General features: G+C 49.0%; 1 protein-coding gene across 2 annotated transcripts in view; it reads left to right on the top strand.

Moving 5' to 3' along the window:
• The window catches only part of LOC111849742 (serine/threonine-protein kinase OSR1-like), a 48,536-nt gene that overhangs the window by 18,051 nt on the left and 14,406 nt on the right, over positions 1-16,079 (top strand). The window contains exons 1-4 of one of the 2 annotated variants that reach the window (XM_023822887.2): positions 2,405-2,580; positions 4,127-4,235; positions 7,222-7,363; positions 14,061-14,116. In XM_023822887.2, coding sequence (XP_023678655.1) covers positions 2,566-2,580; positions 4,127-4,235; positions 7,222-7,363; positions 14,061-14,116 — 322 coding nt within the window. In that variant the 5' untranslated portion in view covers positions 2,405-2,565. Of the gene's footprint in view, positions 1-2,404; positions 2,581-4,126; positions 4,236-7,221; positions 7,364-14,060; positions 14,117-16,079 lie in introns of those variants that run through there. The other variant, XM_023822886.2, reaches the window with a different exon arrangement.

Raw genomic sequence — 16,079 nt, 5'->3', positions numbered from 1 at the left:
ATTGTCAGTAACTGACAATAAATTCATTATTTGTGAGCACTGCTTCATATTCAGTGGTTTCAACACAAACAACTGTTGTAGCGTTAAGTTATGTAAAAACAGGTAAAAATAACGTTTGATAGATCTATATTTCACCTTTACTTAGAATTTCGGTATTAACCATAACTTTGTTCTCCTTGAGCAACCCCTAAATACTGATATCGATATCTGATATCACTCAAACTTTGCAGAAATACTTCTTTTGTTGCCCATGACAATATTAGAGGGTGAGACCTAAGGAATTTTGCATATTTATTTTTGATGCATACTTAAGGACCCTATTATTCACCATATACCAAAAAGTACAAGGAATTTGTTCTTGTGGGGATATGTGAGGTAAACGTACTGTCTAGACGAAAAACATGAACAGATACACAAAAAAAAAATGGAATAAAAGTACAGAGAGAGGATAAGAAGATGCGCTATTATTAAATATACAAACGTGGCATATAAATAAGGGTGAGATGACAAGATGTGACAACATTCAGTTCCAGTGATTGTAAGATGTGTAGATTTAGAGGAATTCGCTTAATGAGACCTTCGGAGGCTGTCTTTCGGTGTGCTTACTTCAACTGGAAGGTGTGATTAAAAATAACACGGCTGTAGATGCTTGAGCCATTAGACAGTAAGTGTGAAGCGCGTCGTGTCCGACATGTCTGCCGAGGTAAATGGCCGCGGTTGTCAGTCTTCATAAGCGCCTAAGTGGTGCTGGATGGGGGGCAGTGTTCTGCGAGCCTCTTGTTTTGACGAATCAATAAGGGCCGCTTCAGAAGACGGCCTCTGTAAACCTGTCTGGGACCAACGCCTCCCATCTGCCAGGGTTTGACGTGAGAGCTTTTGGTGAAGGTCTTACGCAGAACCAAACCATTGATTTGACGCGGGTAAAGCAGTGGACAATCTGTCCTGTTCACTGGTTCACTGTTAAGGGCTGGTAATCAATGCTAAGTGTATCAGTCACACTCATTCTACAGCTCTGAACTAAAGGGGGAGTGTGTGGCCCATTTGGTTAGGACATGGGTACAAATGAAATGGTCGGCAGAGTACTCCCATGGTTTGTCATGTATGTCGCTGTGGCAGCTGCCAAATAACTAAAAAAGTGAGTATTAATCGGGCTCGGTTTGAGGATGGAGCACCTGATTTATGATGCTGGTGGTCTTGAGATACCAGGATACTCGGTCCCTCATGGGATGCTGCACGTCTCCCTTCGCTTTCCTTGGCGAGGTTCCCATTTTGTGGGACTGAGGCGGGGCCTGCCGTCAATTGTCCTCATTCATCAAAGAGTCTTGGTACCTTGCTGGAAAATTACAGGGTTTGCAGTCCATGTGTGACGATGTTCGCAGTGATGGACAAAAAAAACTGTGCCCCGGTCGTCCTTGCAAATAAACGTCTTTGGGTTTCACGGTCCTTCTCGGAAGGATTTGTTGCAGAAAATATTTGCTTTCCTGTGAAATATTTATTTGTCTACAGGGGGTTTAACATGTCCGGGTTTGATAGGAATCAAATGCTGGTCTACAGAAGATACTTTGAAGGATCCCGGCTTATTGAAGACCGCTTTGAAGCCTACTCTCTCCATATTTCGTAGCGGAGCATGGCAGACAATATCCAGTTTGTTATGAATTATTTATGCGTTTTCGATGGTTTTCTTTGCATGCGTAGGTAGATGGGTTGAAATACAATCCCCGCTTGAAGTACACTTTCAGCTTTTTTTTTTTTACGTAGCTTCTAGTGAGTTTGGGTCACATTCAAGTAGCCCCTCCCACCCATAAAATCTCCTGATCCTGCAGCCTCTGGAGGCAGCAGAACTGGGCACACGTGCTTCTGTGTGTGTGTGTGTTGTTTTTGCTGTGCTGTGCATGGATCTGACTTGTTATCAAAGCAGTTCCGGCTGAGAGATCTTGCCTCGGGTGTAAACACAGTGACCCTGCCCTGTCCTGGGACTCCCCCTCCTGTGATTACAGAACGTGATGCTGCTTCTGACCCTGTGGGAGGTGGTAGGGTTAGTCCCGCCCCCCCCCCCCCCCCGCTTCACTCTGATTGGTTAATAGTGCAAGGTGCCCACGCCCACAGTGTGTTTCATGGCCCCTCTGCTGGCTCTTGTTCTGCTACATACCGCTGGCCCGAAACTGTAGTAAAACTATTCATAGCCGATAATTCGGTGCTGTATGTAAGTTGATAAGATGGTAAATAATTTACCGGGTAAAAATAATGAACATTTATTGTGAGGACATTTGGGAAGCAGTGGTGGGGGTTTCCAGTGTCAGGAAGCTTGGGAGGGAGGGGGGATCCTGGATTGGTTTACGGTAGCATAATTACCCTGCAAAGACCTTCTTGCAGCCGCTCTGTCTCCGCTGACGGCAAGGTGTCCCTGTCACTCTGATGCCGGGCGCTCGGTGATCATGTGACCCGCCCCCGCGGATTGGCAAGTGCAGCTGTTGCTCCTGGTCGGGGTGTGTGTGTGTTTGTGTGTGTGTTTGTGTGTGTGTGTGTGTGTTTGTGTGTGTGTTGGCCAGTACCCACTCTCCCAGGATGACAGGACACCAGGTAGGCTGGAGGAAGCATCAGCAGAGAGGCGGGGTCGGTTGGGGGTTGGTTGGGGGTCAGTTTGGGGCTCAGTTTGGGGCTGTCAATGCAAACAATCTGGTGTGATGTTGGCAGTGGGAGCTAAAGGAGGCTCGTCCCAGGCCTTGGTGGACAGGAGAGAAACTGCCTTCCACTCCAGCTGTTTGCTTGGGGGGGGTTGGTGTTACATGGTGACTTGGAGGCACCGTTGATGTCCGAGTCCGGTTCTGACAGGTTTGGCGATGTACGCCGGCCGGAGTAATTGGAATCGGTCGTATCGCTGACTCGTGCGAGCGAAGTGTGAACGGGCATGTAGAGTCCCAGGGGAGGTTGTTAGCAGCACCAGGCTGGTCAGGAAGACCGGCTGCCTCTGAGCCGTGCAGCTGGCCTGGACCGGCTCCGCTTCCCAACTACAGGATTAACGTCATTAAGTTAGGAGCTGGATCGCGGTTCGTCCGAAATCTCACAAGACCTTTTCTCTCCTAGTTAAGACTTATGGTTCATTCTTGTCTTTTATTCAAGTTCCTCGAGGGTAGATCAGTTGGCCATGGCTGGTCAATGCATTCAAATAAGCAGCCAGAGCCTGATCTCCTTCGGCTCTGTGGGGAATGCGCTGAAGCAGGGATGGGGGTCCGTGCCAAGCCCGGGGCCCAGCGTGACGGCTGCAGATCCGTCTGGGCAGAGGGAGCTTTTGTGTTGGAGGCAGAATGTCGCGTCTCTGAGCTCCAAATCCCTGGCAGACAGGCACCTCCCGCCAGATTGAGCGCGCGCGTGCGTTAATGGAGTTGTTGTGTAGCACGGCGTGGGAGATCGGCTCATTCACGCTTGCCGTTTGACAGCTGCTCTCGTTTCCTCCTGTTCCTGATGGATCCTCTGCGTCATCACGACACTGTAGATGCCTGGTTTACACACGCAGGTGAATGCTCATTAATGCTCGTCCCTGACTCGGTCATCGTAGCTTGGCTGTGTCTCCGTCTTGCCTGGAAGGTCCTCCGGGGTGTTCCTGTGCGGCAGAGACCGGCCTGACTTTTGCGGGGCGGGGCCGTCCTTTATTACGGTTTGGGGTCCAGGTCGACGGCGATGAGACAAAGGCCCGCCCGCCACCCGTGGAAGTCGCTCAGTGCTTGGCTGCCATCGCGTCCGGCACGCCGCCAGACTCCGTCTGCCGCTTCTGGAGCTGGCGGCCGTTTAGGAACCATGAATCATGCGCTCATCTCTGCAAATTACACCAGCCAGAAGTTGGGGGGGTGGGGGGGCTCTTTGTGTGTTTAGCTCAGAAGCTGAGCTGGGGTGTCAGGTGAGCTGCCATTGGCCGTTTCCCAGGATGACATCATCCTGTCAGTGGTGGGTGCTGCATTTCCATCAATGAAGGCGGGCAGTGATTTGGACGATAAGACCATCAGCTTTCGGACACGTGAGCCCTGTGATGTCAGGGTTACAGGAACCTTATTCTTCTCACGAAGCCATGCATGGAGTTGGTCCCCCAGCCGTCCTGACTGCTCCCTCTCTCTTGCCCCCCTCCCCCCAGAAAGAGATCCAGGCCATGAGTCAATGCCACCACCCCAACATCGTCTCCTACTACACCTCATTTGTGGTCAAGGACGAGCTCTGGCTGGTGATGAAGTTACTCAGTGGAGGTAAGTCACCACTCTGTCCCAGCATGCTCTCTGGTCCCATAATGCCTTGTGGCAGGAGTGAGCGAGTGTGAGAGAGAGGAAGGGAGGACCCTCCGTTCGTCTGGGCTCAGAACCCGTGAAAAGTCGTCAGCAGCCCAGGGGGGCGATGGAGAGCGTGCTGGTAATATGACACATGAGCATCTACATGGACAGGCTGTGGGCTTTTTCCAGGAAGGTTTTTGGTATGATCATGCAGAGGATGAGGCCTCAGAAGTTTGTCAGTGTGGGGGAAGTGCTGCTGGCTGGAGGGAGGGGAGGGGGGGAGGCACCAGATCCACTCCTCTGTGATTCGCCTTGTGTGGATGTATCCCCGTCACATCTCTATCCCGTTTCCGATGTGTGAATGACCAGGCCAGACAAAAGTCAGACGGAACGGAGTGTCTGTGGCACGCCCCCTGCAGGGAGCAGCTGGGAGTGCAGCGACCGTTACTGCCTCGACGGTGTCGCGTGACGGGCTGATAACGCAGACATCTCCGTGCTGCCCAGAGAATCTTGTGCGAATACCAGAGGCCTCTAGGTTGTGGACTTGGTAGCAGTGAATAATTCAAGGTTCCTGAAAGCAGCCAGCCACAGGCCAGAAGTGCAGTCAGAATTAATAGGGTTCAGCTCAAGTATCTCATGTATATGTTTAAAAAAAAAAACTGATTCATCGTTTGTGACCTCCCAAAAGATCAGGGATAAAAAGGATACATTTTAAAAATTTCTTCCTTATTTTATCGAAAATCCCAGCTTGGTTCCCCCCGAAATCCGCTGAACGTGACCTGGATTTCCGTCGCCCCCCTCCTCAGACACCCCCGAGAGTGTTGAGGCGCATGCCCAGAGCGACCTCATCTGGAGGTGGAGCTCGTTACCGCAATTTACTAGCCGCGGGCTCCCCTTCCTCTCGCGATAATGACCAATGAACTTGACATACGATTAATGCCTGCAATGCAATTTTATTTAGCAATTTTATTTTGAATAATGCTTTTAAAATATACGACCCTATAAAGACGTCCCCGTCTTTAAATGTGCTCGCTGCAGTTAATGGTTTTATATATGCTAATTATGCCCTGTTAAAGGTTTTATCCTGATCTGGGGTTTAACATAATGGTGACGAGCATGGAATGCTCAGTCCTGGTCAAATAGGCATATATTTATTACGGGCAAGACTTTAGGGGTAAAGTGGCATGTCTGTGTAAATTGAACAGTTTTAGAAGTTTCCGGAAATTTCTGGCACTCGACTCGGTCAATCAACAGCAGGCAACAGGGCCTGCCACAAACAGTTTTGACTGTAACGTCTGAATTAAATATGTCTTACAGAAGGGCTCTTCCAACCTCGATTGGGGAGATACAGACCTGTTTGCCGGCTTTAGCGCAGGTGGATACTGCCACTGCGTCAGGGAAAGTAGAACAGGACGTTCAGCGACTCTGCAAGCTGTATGTTGGAATGCTCTAATTGCCCGTGGTCACATGACCCCCTCGGACGGTGGGAACGTGTTACACCCGCTGTTGTCTCCCGCAGAGCGCAGTTGACGTCTCTCCTTTCCAGTTCATTGTAGGTCCTTTGCGTGATGCAGAGCCGACCTGTACGTGTTTGTAAAGTGCTTCGATGTCATCGCTGGGAGTTTCTAGGGAATTACCAGTGAGATCATTAATCCACAGCTTCTCTGACTTTTTATGGAACACGGGGCTTTGTAAGGCAGCACAAAGGCAGCGTGCTCTGCTGATCTCATCACAAAAGGCTCGGTGGAGCTCCCCGATGATTAAAAGGACTAATTGTTGATTTGATGACACCACAGAAGGTTCTTCGGCCCTCCTCGTTTTTTTGTGTCTGAGCCGCCCATCATGCCGCAGGAATCTGTAGTCTTCTCTCCATCCTGCGTTGACCTCCCGTTGGGAGGCTTTTAGAATGCTGATAAGCATCTTCTCTAGCCGTCACGTTCTCGGGTGTAGCGGTACTCTGCTTTTTCAGTGATTCATTCGTTGGGAACTTGTCAGTATTATTGATGTCTGGTCTGGGACACCCACCTCAAAAGCGTGGCCCCGTTTATCCAGGTCATCTTTGCCAAACAGCCCTCTCCTCAGGCTCCTCCACACCTTCCTGGTGAGGATTTATCCTCATGAGTGACCTTGAGCGCTCAGCCAAGACCTGCGCTATCTCGTTGCTTTGCCCTACACGCCCTGCTTCCTGCCTGGCCCCTCCCCTTCTGGGCATCTTCCTCATTCTCCTCCTCACCACAAATCACATTGGCTGGCCGTTGCTTTTACTTTTGTCTGCGTTTCTGTTTATTGGTCTCTTCCCGAGTTGGTCACGCGTCCAGCTCTGTGGCGTTGGCGGCTCTGTTAATTCCACGCTGCCTTTGGGAGGCGGCTGAGAACGACGCAGGTTGAGGGGTGAACATCTGCCTGACACCACGGGGCCGTCTAGAACCTGCTCTCTAAGTGCGAGGAGATGAATGACCCGTCCCTAAACTGGCAGCCAGCCTCATCTGCAGGGTGGGAGGGATTAGACTGGAGCTGTTACTGGGGTGCAAGTGGCTAGACCCTGGGAACCAGCGGCATCCCGCTTTCAAGGCGGGAGTCCGTCTGTGCTGTGCATCTCGTGTGCAAGACACGTGAGCTTGGTGCTCGAGACTCTTCCCAGTACCCGAATGTGCAGACTGCACGTTCTAACTCCCCACCAAAATGCCCCCACTTCGTCGACTTTAATCTCGTTATTTTGAAATGCAGCGATTTATCAGAGTGGGCTGAAATGCAGAAGGATGATCATATCTTACTACCTTTTTATCTTGAGATAAAATCCTCCGTGTCTTATTCCTGTAACCAGTCTGATGAATTATTTATGATCTAGTGACAGAATACTAAGTTTATTGGGAATAATTGCAGCGGGTTTGATTGAAAGACAGCCGAATGAAAAGCATTTAAAGTGCTGGTTGACGGATGAGTGTCGCTCTTTTCTGTCCGTCAGGCTCCGTGCTGGATGTCATCAAGCACATCATCTCGCGGGGGGAGCACAAGAGCGGCGTCCTGGACGAGGGCAGTATCGCCACCATCCTGAAGGAGGTTCTGGAGGGCTTGGAGTATCTGCACAAGAACGGGCAGATTCACAGGTACGGCTCCCCCTGCAGGCAGCTGCTCTTCCTGCAATCTGCACTTTTAATTACATCTTTATTTTTGTGCCGGTTAGTCTGTCATCACCAACTCATGAGGTGTTTCGGGGTCTCGGTCACATGCTGCTGAATGTGGGGCGTCTGTCTGAGCTTCGCATATCCCCCCCCCCCTTCATGCCCCCCTCCCGAGGTGACCCAATCTGACATGCGTCATCGGCATGACTATGCCTGGGGGGTGCTGTGCAGTGAGACTCGTGGAGGTTAAGGCTTAATGCCCCATTTGCAGGGGTGGGCCATCAGCCGCCTAGTTTAGCCCCTGCAAACATCCTCTTTTGGGGGGGCATCTCTCCCTGCCTAAATGCTCAGGGAGCCGTATCGGTCCTTCCTTAAAGTTCATAAAGTTAGTCATCTTCTCCCCCCCCCCCCCCCCGACTCGTGCTGAAAATGAGGCAGGATCTCAGGGAGATATCCTCCGCTTTTGGCAGCGACGGCCACAAAGACACATGTTTTAATCTCGCTCTTTCACTGACTGCTGTCTCTGTGCATCTGCTCAGCAGCCTTACAGCTTCAGATGAGAAGCTTTTTATTAAAAAATAAAAATAATACAAAAAAAAATGTCAGCAGAGGAAAAAAGGGCTTTTTCAGAAAAAGCTCGTCTGTTTACCTTCGTTTGGTTTCAGCTCTCTGCTTCTATTTCAGTTTCCCTGTTTAGTTTTCTGACTGCAGTGGCCTCTAGTGACTGTCAGAAATGGCTGTCTGTTCGTGCGCCTCGGACTCTTGGACACTGGCAGCACCTGTTGTAGGACCCCTGAACCTAGACGAGGTGCCTCGTGGGTGCCTGCAGGCCGGAGGAGTCTCCATGGCGGTCATTAAACTCTGGCGATTACACGCCACTGGCAGCGTTAGATCAGACCGCCTGGGTCTCCTCTGAGTGGCCATTGTATATTGTGTTGTTTTCTCCAGAGCAGACTTTGGGAGGGTGTCCTACAAGGTAACCTTGGGCAGATTTGTGACCACGGGGAACTTTATAAACTGATGATCCTGGTTTCATGCTGGCAGCAGCATTTGAAGACTGACTGGCGCAACGCAGGGGCGGTGTGTGTGTCTGTCTGTGTGTGTTTGGGTGTGTGTCTGTGTTTATATATGTGTGTGTGTCTGTGTTTATATGTGTGTGTGTGTGTGTGTGTGGGGGGGGGGGGGGGGGGCATAGTGCCATATGCAGGCTTCATTGTCACCTCGGCACGCAGCCAAGCCAAACGACAGCTCTCTGACACCACAGCAGAACCCTCCCCGTGTCCCTTGCTCAGGACCCTTCTGTCGGATCCGGACAGCCTTTGTTTTTCTGCATTACTCTGCTCGGTTTTTTTTACTGGCCCACACAGCACCTTTTGGAATGTGTAAGTAATGCTGTTTGGGCCTTGTGGGGGGGGGGGGGGGTGCCTGGTTCCCCTGAAACAGCAGAGGGGCCTCCTGCCTCCCTCTTGTCCCAGGAGGACAGGCCAGATCTGTCGGCATTTTGCTTGTCACAGCTGAGGTTGTCCCTTAAATGTCTTTCATTTCTTTCAGTTTTTATACTTTTCTGACAATCTTGACAGCGTTTGACATGGAGAAGAGAGGTGCTTGGCAAAACAGGGCCATCAGAACCGTGCTCAGGGTCGTTATGCTTTTAAAACATGAATGATTTTTCCCTGAAGGTAGGATAGTTGCAGATTATGCTGGTCCGTACTGTTGTCCTATTTAGAGGAAGTTGACTAATAGGTCATGGTGGCGCTGGAGTGTTTGCCCTCTCTTCGCGGATTCCGTGTCGAAGGGAGACTGGTCATGCGGAACAGACTCCAGGGAAATGTCATCCGGGGCTCTGCCTTCAGCCCTTTGACATTTCAGGGTTGGGGTGAGAAGCTTGTCCAATGAGGACAGTTGCTGGGGTGGGCGAGTCATAACACACGTCCTGGAGTCAGCTGGCCCACGATTGAATTGTCCTTGCCAGAAACATTTACCCTTAAGGTTATTTTCCGGTCCCGCAAGCCAACAGTCCCTCAAGCTGATGGTTGTCTTTTGGGCCTGGGGATTTCTGTCTTTTGCTGTTGGCCTTTGAACTTTTTGTCCTTCTAAATTTCTCTCATCCTGTCACTTGTCAGCGTCTGGAGATGGAGCCCCTTGATATAGGCACCTTCATGCTATCTTCGTAACGCTCAGTTTAGCGCTCTAACGCTGGCGCTGAAGTCATTGGAAAATGTGGCCAGCAGGCGTCGGGAGCGTGTGAGGATGTGTGCGGGACTGTTTTGGTGACGCCGGGTTTAGTTTAAGAGAATCAGAATAATGTATGGCTGAAAGTGGCTTGTGGGCATCCTGTGGTGTGGAAGGGATTGGTGACCTGCTGTTCACACTTCCTTTGTTTAGTTTGTTTTAAGGATGTATCTTGCTGTTGCTTAATTATTAACGTCCCGCTATTAACAGTTACGCTGTGCAGTCGGCGGTCATAATCCCTGCTCCTCTGGGAGCGGTAGTACCAAAGCTGCCTTGGCTGTCGTCAGGCGTGGCGAATCATGGCTGTCTCCTTAGCTTCACCTTGACTCACTTCATAGGCTGGTGAACTTCAAGGTCTTCTGCTGTCCCTCCTCTGTAGTTCAGTAGGTCACGTCACGCTGCGAGTCCAATGCCCAGTTGTTCTATGTCCATGTGGATAGTCTCATGACATTTATGGAATTGCGTGTCCTGGTTTGAACCATGGAAATGTTAACCGGTGTAGAATGCGAATGACCAAGGCCAGGAAGGTGACCTCATCAAAGCCTGGAATTATGGCTTCTCTTATATTTGTAAGCTGAGACAGAAAGCAGTAGGACTCACAGGTTCTCCATTATCAAGGCTCCCATCAACGAAGAAGTGGCGCCTCTGGAATTATGGGATGGCAGACCCGTTGATGTGAAGTAGGTTTATTGTCTGTATTGAAACACTTGAGTATGATTGGTGGTAGGGTGGCTATTCCAGGATGGTGGTGGTGCTGATTAGGAAAAGCATGATGCTGGGTATCTGCTGTGAAGAACCCTTGGAACTAAGGGGTGTTGGCTTCCTTACTTTAGATGAAAACCTTCAGAAAGTGCATGCCGGACTTATGCAACATTAGTGGCGGTAAACTTAAAACTTATCCTGCATAACATATCCTGCATAATCTTTAAAAGGAACAATCATTAAAATTGCATTGTTTGCTAAGTTTTGCTTCCTGTTACAAAGGAAAAATGTTTTAGTGAAAATTTAACCCCCTGTGCTATAATATCTGTAAAAAAAGGAGATATGAAAAAGCCTGATCTCAACCCAGCTGACTGTCGCAGTCCTTTCGTTGTGAGAATTTCATGTGCACAACTTGCACTGTCGATATTAATATTGCATACCATCCAGCCCTATAATGTAATGCAATATAATACCCCGTCTCGCATTGTGATGTCATTCAGCAGTGGTACCAGATTTTACGCCAGTGGAAAACCAACATCTTGAAGAACCGTACTTTTTTTTGAAGTACCAGAAGTATGGTACCTGGTGCAGTGGAAAAGTGCCCTTTGTCTAGCTCATTCTAAATAAGAGTCAATATGTGCCATGTAACTTCATAGCAAAGTGCTGACAGCCAGTCAAATGGTCAGAGAGTCCCTCCAGGATGTTGGCTGCCCCCGAAGGCCTTGGAAAAGAACTGTGGGGATCATATGGTGGCAATGTTGCAATGTTGGGCAGAGAGGCCCATCCTGGGTTTGAGTGAAAGGCCATGGAGGCGGTTGGCGTATTAGCAACTCTGTGGTAGGATATATCCAAGCGACATTCGATCATTTTCCTGCGATTTTCCATGTCCGCTTAACGCCACTTCTCAGGTGTCGGGGGCTGAGAGGTGGTTTTGTCAAAAGGTCAGACGGGGCTACATGGTGTGTTATGGGGATGATCTGTAACATGGCAGAATGAGAAGGGGTGATATTTAGGTTCTGATCACATGCAAAACAACAGGAAACTGAAACATGGCACTCCTACTCTTGCATTCTAGGGTGGATTAAGACCACATTAGCAGGGAGTTAGGATCGAATGATGCATTATATTCAGGCTGATGTGCTTTGTGGGTTGATCTCTCCTTGGGGGAACTGGCACCAATGTCCCTGATGGTGGGACGGCGTTTGTCTGACATGCAGTCTCATGATGCTGCTGGGCCCTGCTAGACTGTCACAGGCTGTCAGAGAGACGCATGGCTTCGCCATCATTCTCCAGATGCGGCCCCCCCTACGCTGGCGTGACCGTGGGTGACCCCCCGGTGTGAGCCCGCTCTGTCAGATCCGGTCAGCATCTTCAAGCTGGTGATGGGACAGCATGCGTGTGAAGCTTACTGCTGGAGGAAGGACTGTGGGTTTTATTATAGGAATGGGGCAGCAGACGTGTTTGACGAAAACAAATGGGTCATGGAATTGGGCACTTGGGTGTGTGGTGTGGGTCGGGGTATAAGAACACTCCAGGCCTGAGCTGGCCTGAGCTGCCCTGAATTGTCCGTCTCTGCCCCCAGCTTCCAACATCAGCATTTGTGTGCAGCAGCCCGTGTGGAGGCTGACTGAGCTCTTCCTTTGAGCCTGGCATGGTCTGCTGCCTCATTGACTGCTTTATTTGCTTGTTTGTTTTCTTAAAGGGTTTGCAAGACATCTATCAGAAGCTATCAGCACATACGGAGGTTCATTTAAATCTGATTAAACCTGAGACATAAACCCTATTATCACTCCTGTTTAGTTCCTGAGCTTTGTGATGTGTTTTACACTCATACACCCATATGCAGCTAGGTCTCCCACATTTGGGATTAATTAATGAGTTAATTAATGGTTGTACCGGCATTTTTGTTCAGTTTACATTTATTTATTGACTGTGATTCTGGCACCTCCCTGTGGACAAACACAGAAGTGACTAAATGTCTGGTGGAGTTCTGCAGAATAAGAGATTTTTACTGATGCATGAAAGTTTTGAAGAGGAACATCAAAGCTGTGCTTTCAACAGACCTGCTGAGGAAGGCCCAGGCATCCTTCCCTATCAGCTGATCGCTTTTGTTTGTTACTGGAAGATGGCGAGACTCATTCCAATTGGCCGTTATGTCCCTGGAGCCTAAATTATTTCATCTACATCAGTTCGGCCTGTGCTCTGTGTCAGGGAAGCTGGTTGTAGGTCGTCAAGACAGATGTTTCCCGTCAGGCCATTGGCGGCTCCTCGATGTCCCAGCCGCTGGGCTCTGGCTCGATTTTGAAAGAACTTGTTGATCAAAGAACAGCGTCGCATCACAGATCTGAAGGTTCCCCTGTCCAGCTGTGTTCCCGGACATGAATTACTCCAATTCATAAGACCTCGCAATGTCGAAATATGAAGAAAAAAAAAAAATGTGACAGATAATTCAAACAAGTATATTGAGGGTAAAGCTGCTGTTAAGATGCCAGCCCACCGTATGGGGTCTTGAGTGCTGTGTTTGTTATTCAGATCCGTTTAGTGGAGCACAATGCTTTTCGTGCTGACGATACAGGTGGGGTTTTTTGTTTATCTAGTTGAGAATGGCGAGTGGCAGTCCTGTGGGCTGCCGGTACAACGGGCTTCCTGTGGTGCCACCCGCCCCGCGCGCGGAAATCAGACACCCAACAGGGGAACAATGGCTTGCTCTGTTTGGCTCTGCCGAGAGAGAGAGAGAGAGAAAGAGAGAGCTTGACGGTATCCCCCCACTGTGCCCTGCGGTCCGGATACGTACCCGGTCCATCCACCTTTGGTGCCAGAGGGCTGGAAGGCATGGACCCCCACCCCCCATGGTCTCTTCATTGCCAGTGGCTGGGCTCTGCTCTTGATTCCTCATCTTCAGACTCTTCCTCGCTTTTCACCAGCTGTGCCGATAACAGGACGATGCCAGCCGTACCGCTTGGCGTCTGACGATCACCCCAATGCAAAGCTTGTTATCTCTCCACACTCCCCATTTTCAGAGTAACAAGTTCCGCTTGTCAAGCTGAAACCCAGACTAAAGGTGAAAAGCATCTGACACCCTTTCAGCCACATCAGATTGACTGTGTATCTCTGTGTTGGACCAGTGCAAGGCTTCCTTACGTTGCTCTTTTAGGCACAATGACGTCATTCGGGTTTTCAGATGCTGTTCAAGCTGCAGTTAAGATTAGGGTCAAGTTGGGGTTAGGATTAGTGGTAGGATTCAGCTGGGGTTTGGGTTAGGGTAAGGATCGAGCTAAGATTTAGGGTAAGATTTGGATCAAGCTAGAGTTAAGGTCAAGTTAGTCTTAGGATGGGGTTGGAATTAGGATTAGAGTTAGGATTAAGATGAGATTTAGGTTAAGATTAGGATCAAACTGGAGTTGATATTAGAGTTAGGATAGGGCTGGCATTAAAGTTAGGGTTTGGGATAGGGGTTAAGGTCACGGTTGGTCTTCTGGAATGTGTCTTTGTAGCTTCTTTACTGGAGCTGGGTTTTTATCCTGTGTCTCCTGGAGGGCTCACAGCAGAGTTGGGGATGGTGTCTGGGGTTCGCTGAGTGCTTGCAGTCCTCAGCTAGCGGTCGAGCAGCTTGTTAACGTGCCGCTTTCCCTCCCTCCCTCCCTTCCCGCTCTTCTTGTAGGGCTGAGTTTCCCGGAGCAGCTATCGGCATCTTTCAGCACCGCTTGGGCATGACACTAATGCAGGCTTGTGGTTTTTATCCTGACAGGGACGTGAAGGCTGGGAACATTCTGCTGGGTGAGGACGGATCTGTGCAAATTGCAGGTAATTTGTTCGGGGGGATGGGTGGAGTGTGTGAGCATGTGTGCGTGCGTGCGTGTGTGCGCCAGTGTTGGGGGGGGGGGGGGGGTTCCAGGGGTTCCAGCGGTTCCAGCCATGGCAGCTGTTCTGATCTGCTGTTAGCGTTAAGTCAAATGCGCAGATATATACAACACAATTAATGTACACTTCCCAGCATGACAGTTAATAGTTTAGAACACTAATTTTCTTTCTATCAGGGTTAAGGTCCATGTAGGGTTTAGGTTAGCTGGGATTAGGGTTAGGGATAGGGCTGCATTTCATTACCTTTTAGATATCAAAAAGCTTCCCATCATGGGTATTTATCTATTCAAGTACAGCCCGTCCCCAGGTTACAAACGAGGTTTGTTCCGTAAGTCTGTTTTTTAGTTGAATTTATAGGTATGTCAGAACAACAATACAGTACATGGTAATGATTATACAGTAATAATAAATCTAACCAAATGCAGCGCTGCATTGTACCTCAAGCCGACAAACTGCACAGTGTGTGCGTTTCGTTAATAGGAACCATTAAATTTAACCTGATTTTTTTTATATATTAGACTAATGGCAGTTCATTCGTATTTATGAGTTGTTCATAAGTTCTTAACCTGGGGACTTCTGTACTTGGTCTGTGTAGTAAAGGAGCCACAAAGGCATTTGAGTGGTGAGCCCATATTGCAGAAGTTCTTTGATGGCAGAGATGGTGGAGCTTGATGTTCTGCTCCTGGAAAGCTGGTCTCAGGGCGCTGCTGTCCCTCAGTCCGCTTTGCACTGGTATTTCCAGACGTCTCACCAGCTGCTTTCCCTACATGGGCTGGTCTTGTGCTGGTAGTCTGCCATTCCCATGAAAGTCCCGGCATCCTGAGCCCATGCTGCACAATCCTATTCCTCCACAACTGTAACCTTGAGTTCGCAACACAGCACTTTAGAATCTTGAACCCTCAAACCATTCCGTTCCCCGCCTCAAAGCAGTAATGTGTGTGACTGCAGGTCACAGCTGACATTCTGCTGAAGGTCGTCTGATAGCTGTGTCACTATTGACTTTTACAATAAGTAAAATATATAATGTTGACTTTCACACTCTTGTTTTTTTTTTTTTTTTTTTTCCTTGCTTGTTTAGTTACCCTTTTTCCAGTCGGTTTTTCCCATTGAACTGCACATCCCTCGGAAAGCCTGATCTTCTCTCAGTAGATAATGGTTGAGAACTGAAGGAACTACAGATACACTGACTGTCCCATTTGCGTCAGACCGTGTTCCGGAGTTTTCCGGCCATTTTCTCAGATACAATGCACCACCTGAGGATCTTGATTTTTATATTTACCATTTTGCTGAGATTTCTCAGTTTTGGGAACTTAATCTACTTCTCTGACCTTGTTTTATATTGGATGAATGTAAGGTAATGGATAACAAAATACGTCCGTGTCTGCTTTATGGGATTTTTATGGCTCTGCTCACATAAGCAGAAACACATGATAGATGGAAGTGTTTGTGATTTTGTGAGAATTCGAGGCTGTTCAGACCCTCAAACAAGCCCCCACCATTCCAGCCTGTTTGCATTTCTGCCGGGTGGCCCCTGTGTTGCTGGGTGGGGAATTTTCCAGTGACGTTCAGCATGTTGGTGCATTCCTGGGATGAACAGAGGACACGATCCACTTGGCAAACATTTCCGGCTCTGCTGGAGCGGTCGGTTTTGTTTTTGGATTGACCTGGTTTTTGTAAGCCATTCAGGGCTTTAATACTTAACTTAAAGTAGCATGTGAGCAGTGGTAAGAACTGAGGTCTGTTTTTAATGAGGTCCATTCTTCTAATCAACATCTGAATTATAGAAACATGCACCATATGTACTGTTGGGTTTGCATGGCGGGTGCAAGTTTTATTTAGAAAGCTGCTCAAACATTTATCTAAACATGGGCATTTAGCTGTACCACTCCATACTTGCTGATATGAA

The sequence above is a fragment of the Paramormyrops kingsleyae genome, chromosome 4 (assembly GCF_048594095.1).
Source record: "Paramormyrops kingsleyae isolate MSU_618 chromosome 4, PKINGS_0.4, whole genome shotgun sequence".
NCBI lineage: Eukaryota > Metazoa > Chordata > Actinopteri > Osteoglossiformes > Mormyridae > Paramormyrops > Paramormyrops kingsleyae.
This window is presented reverse-complemented; position numbering and strand designations above follow the sequence as displayed.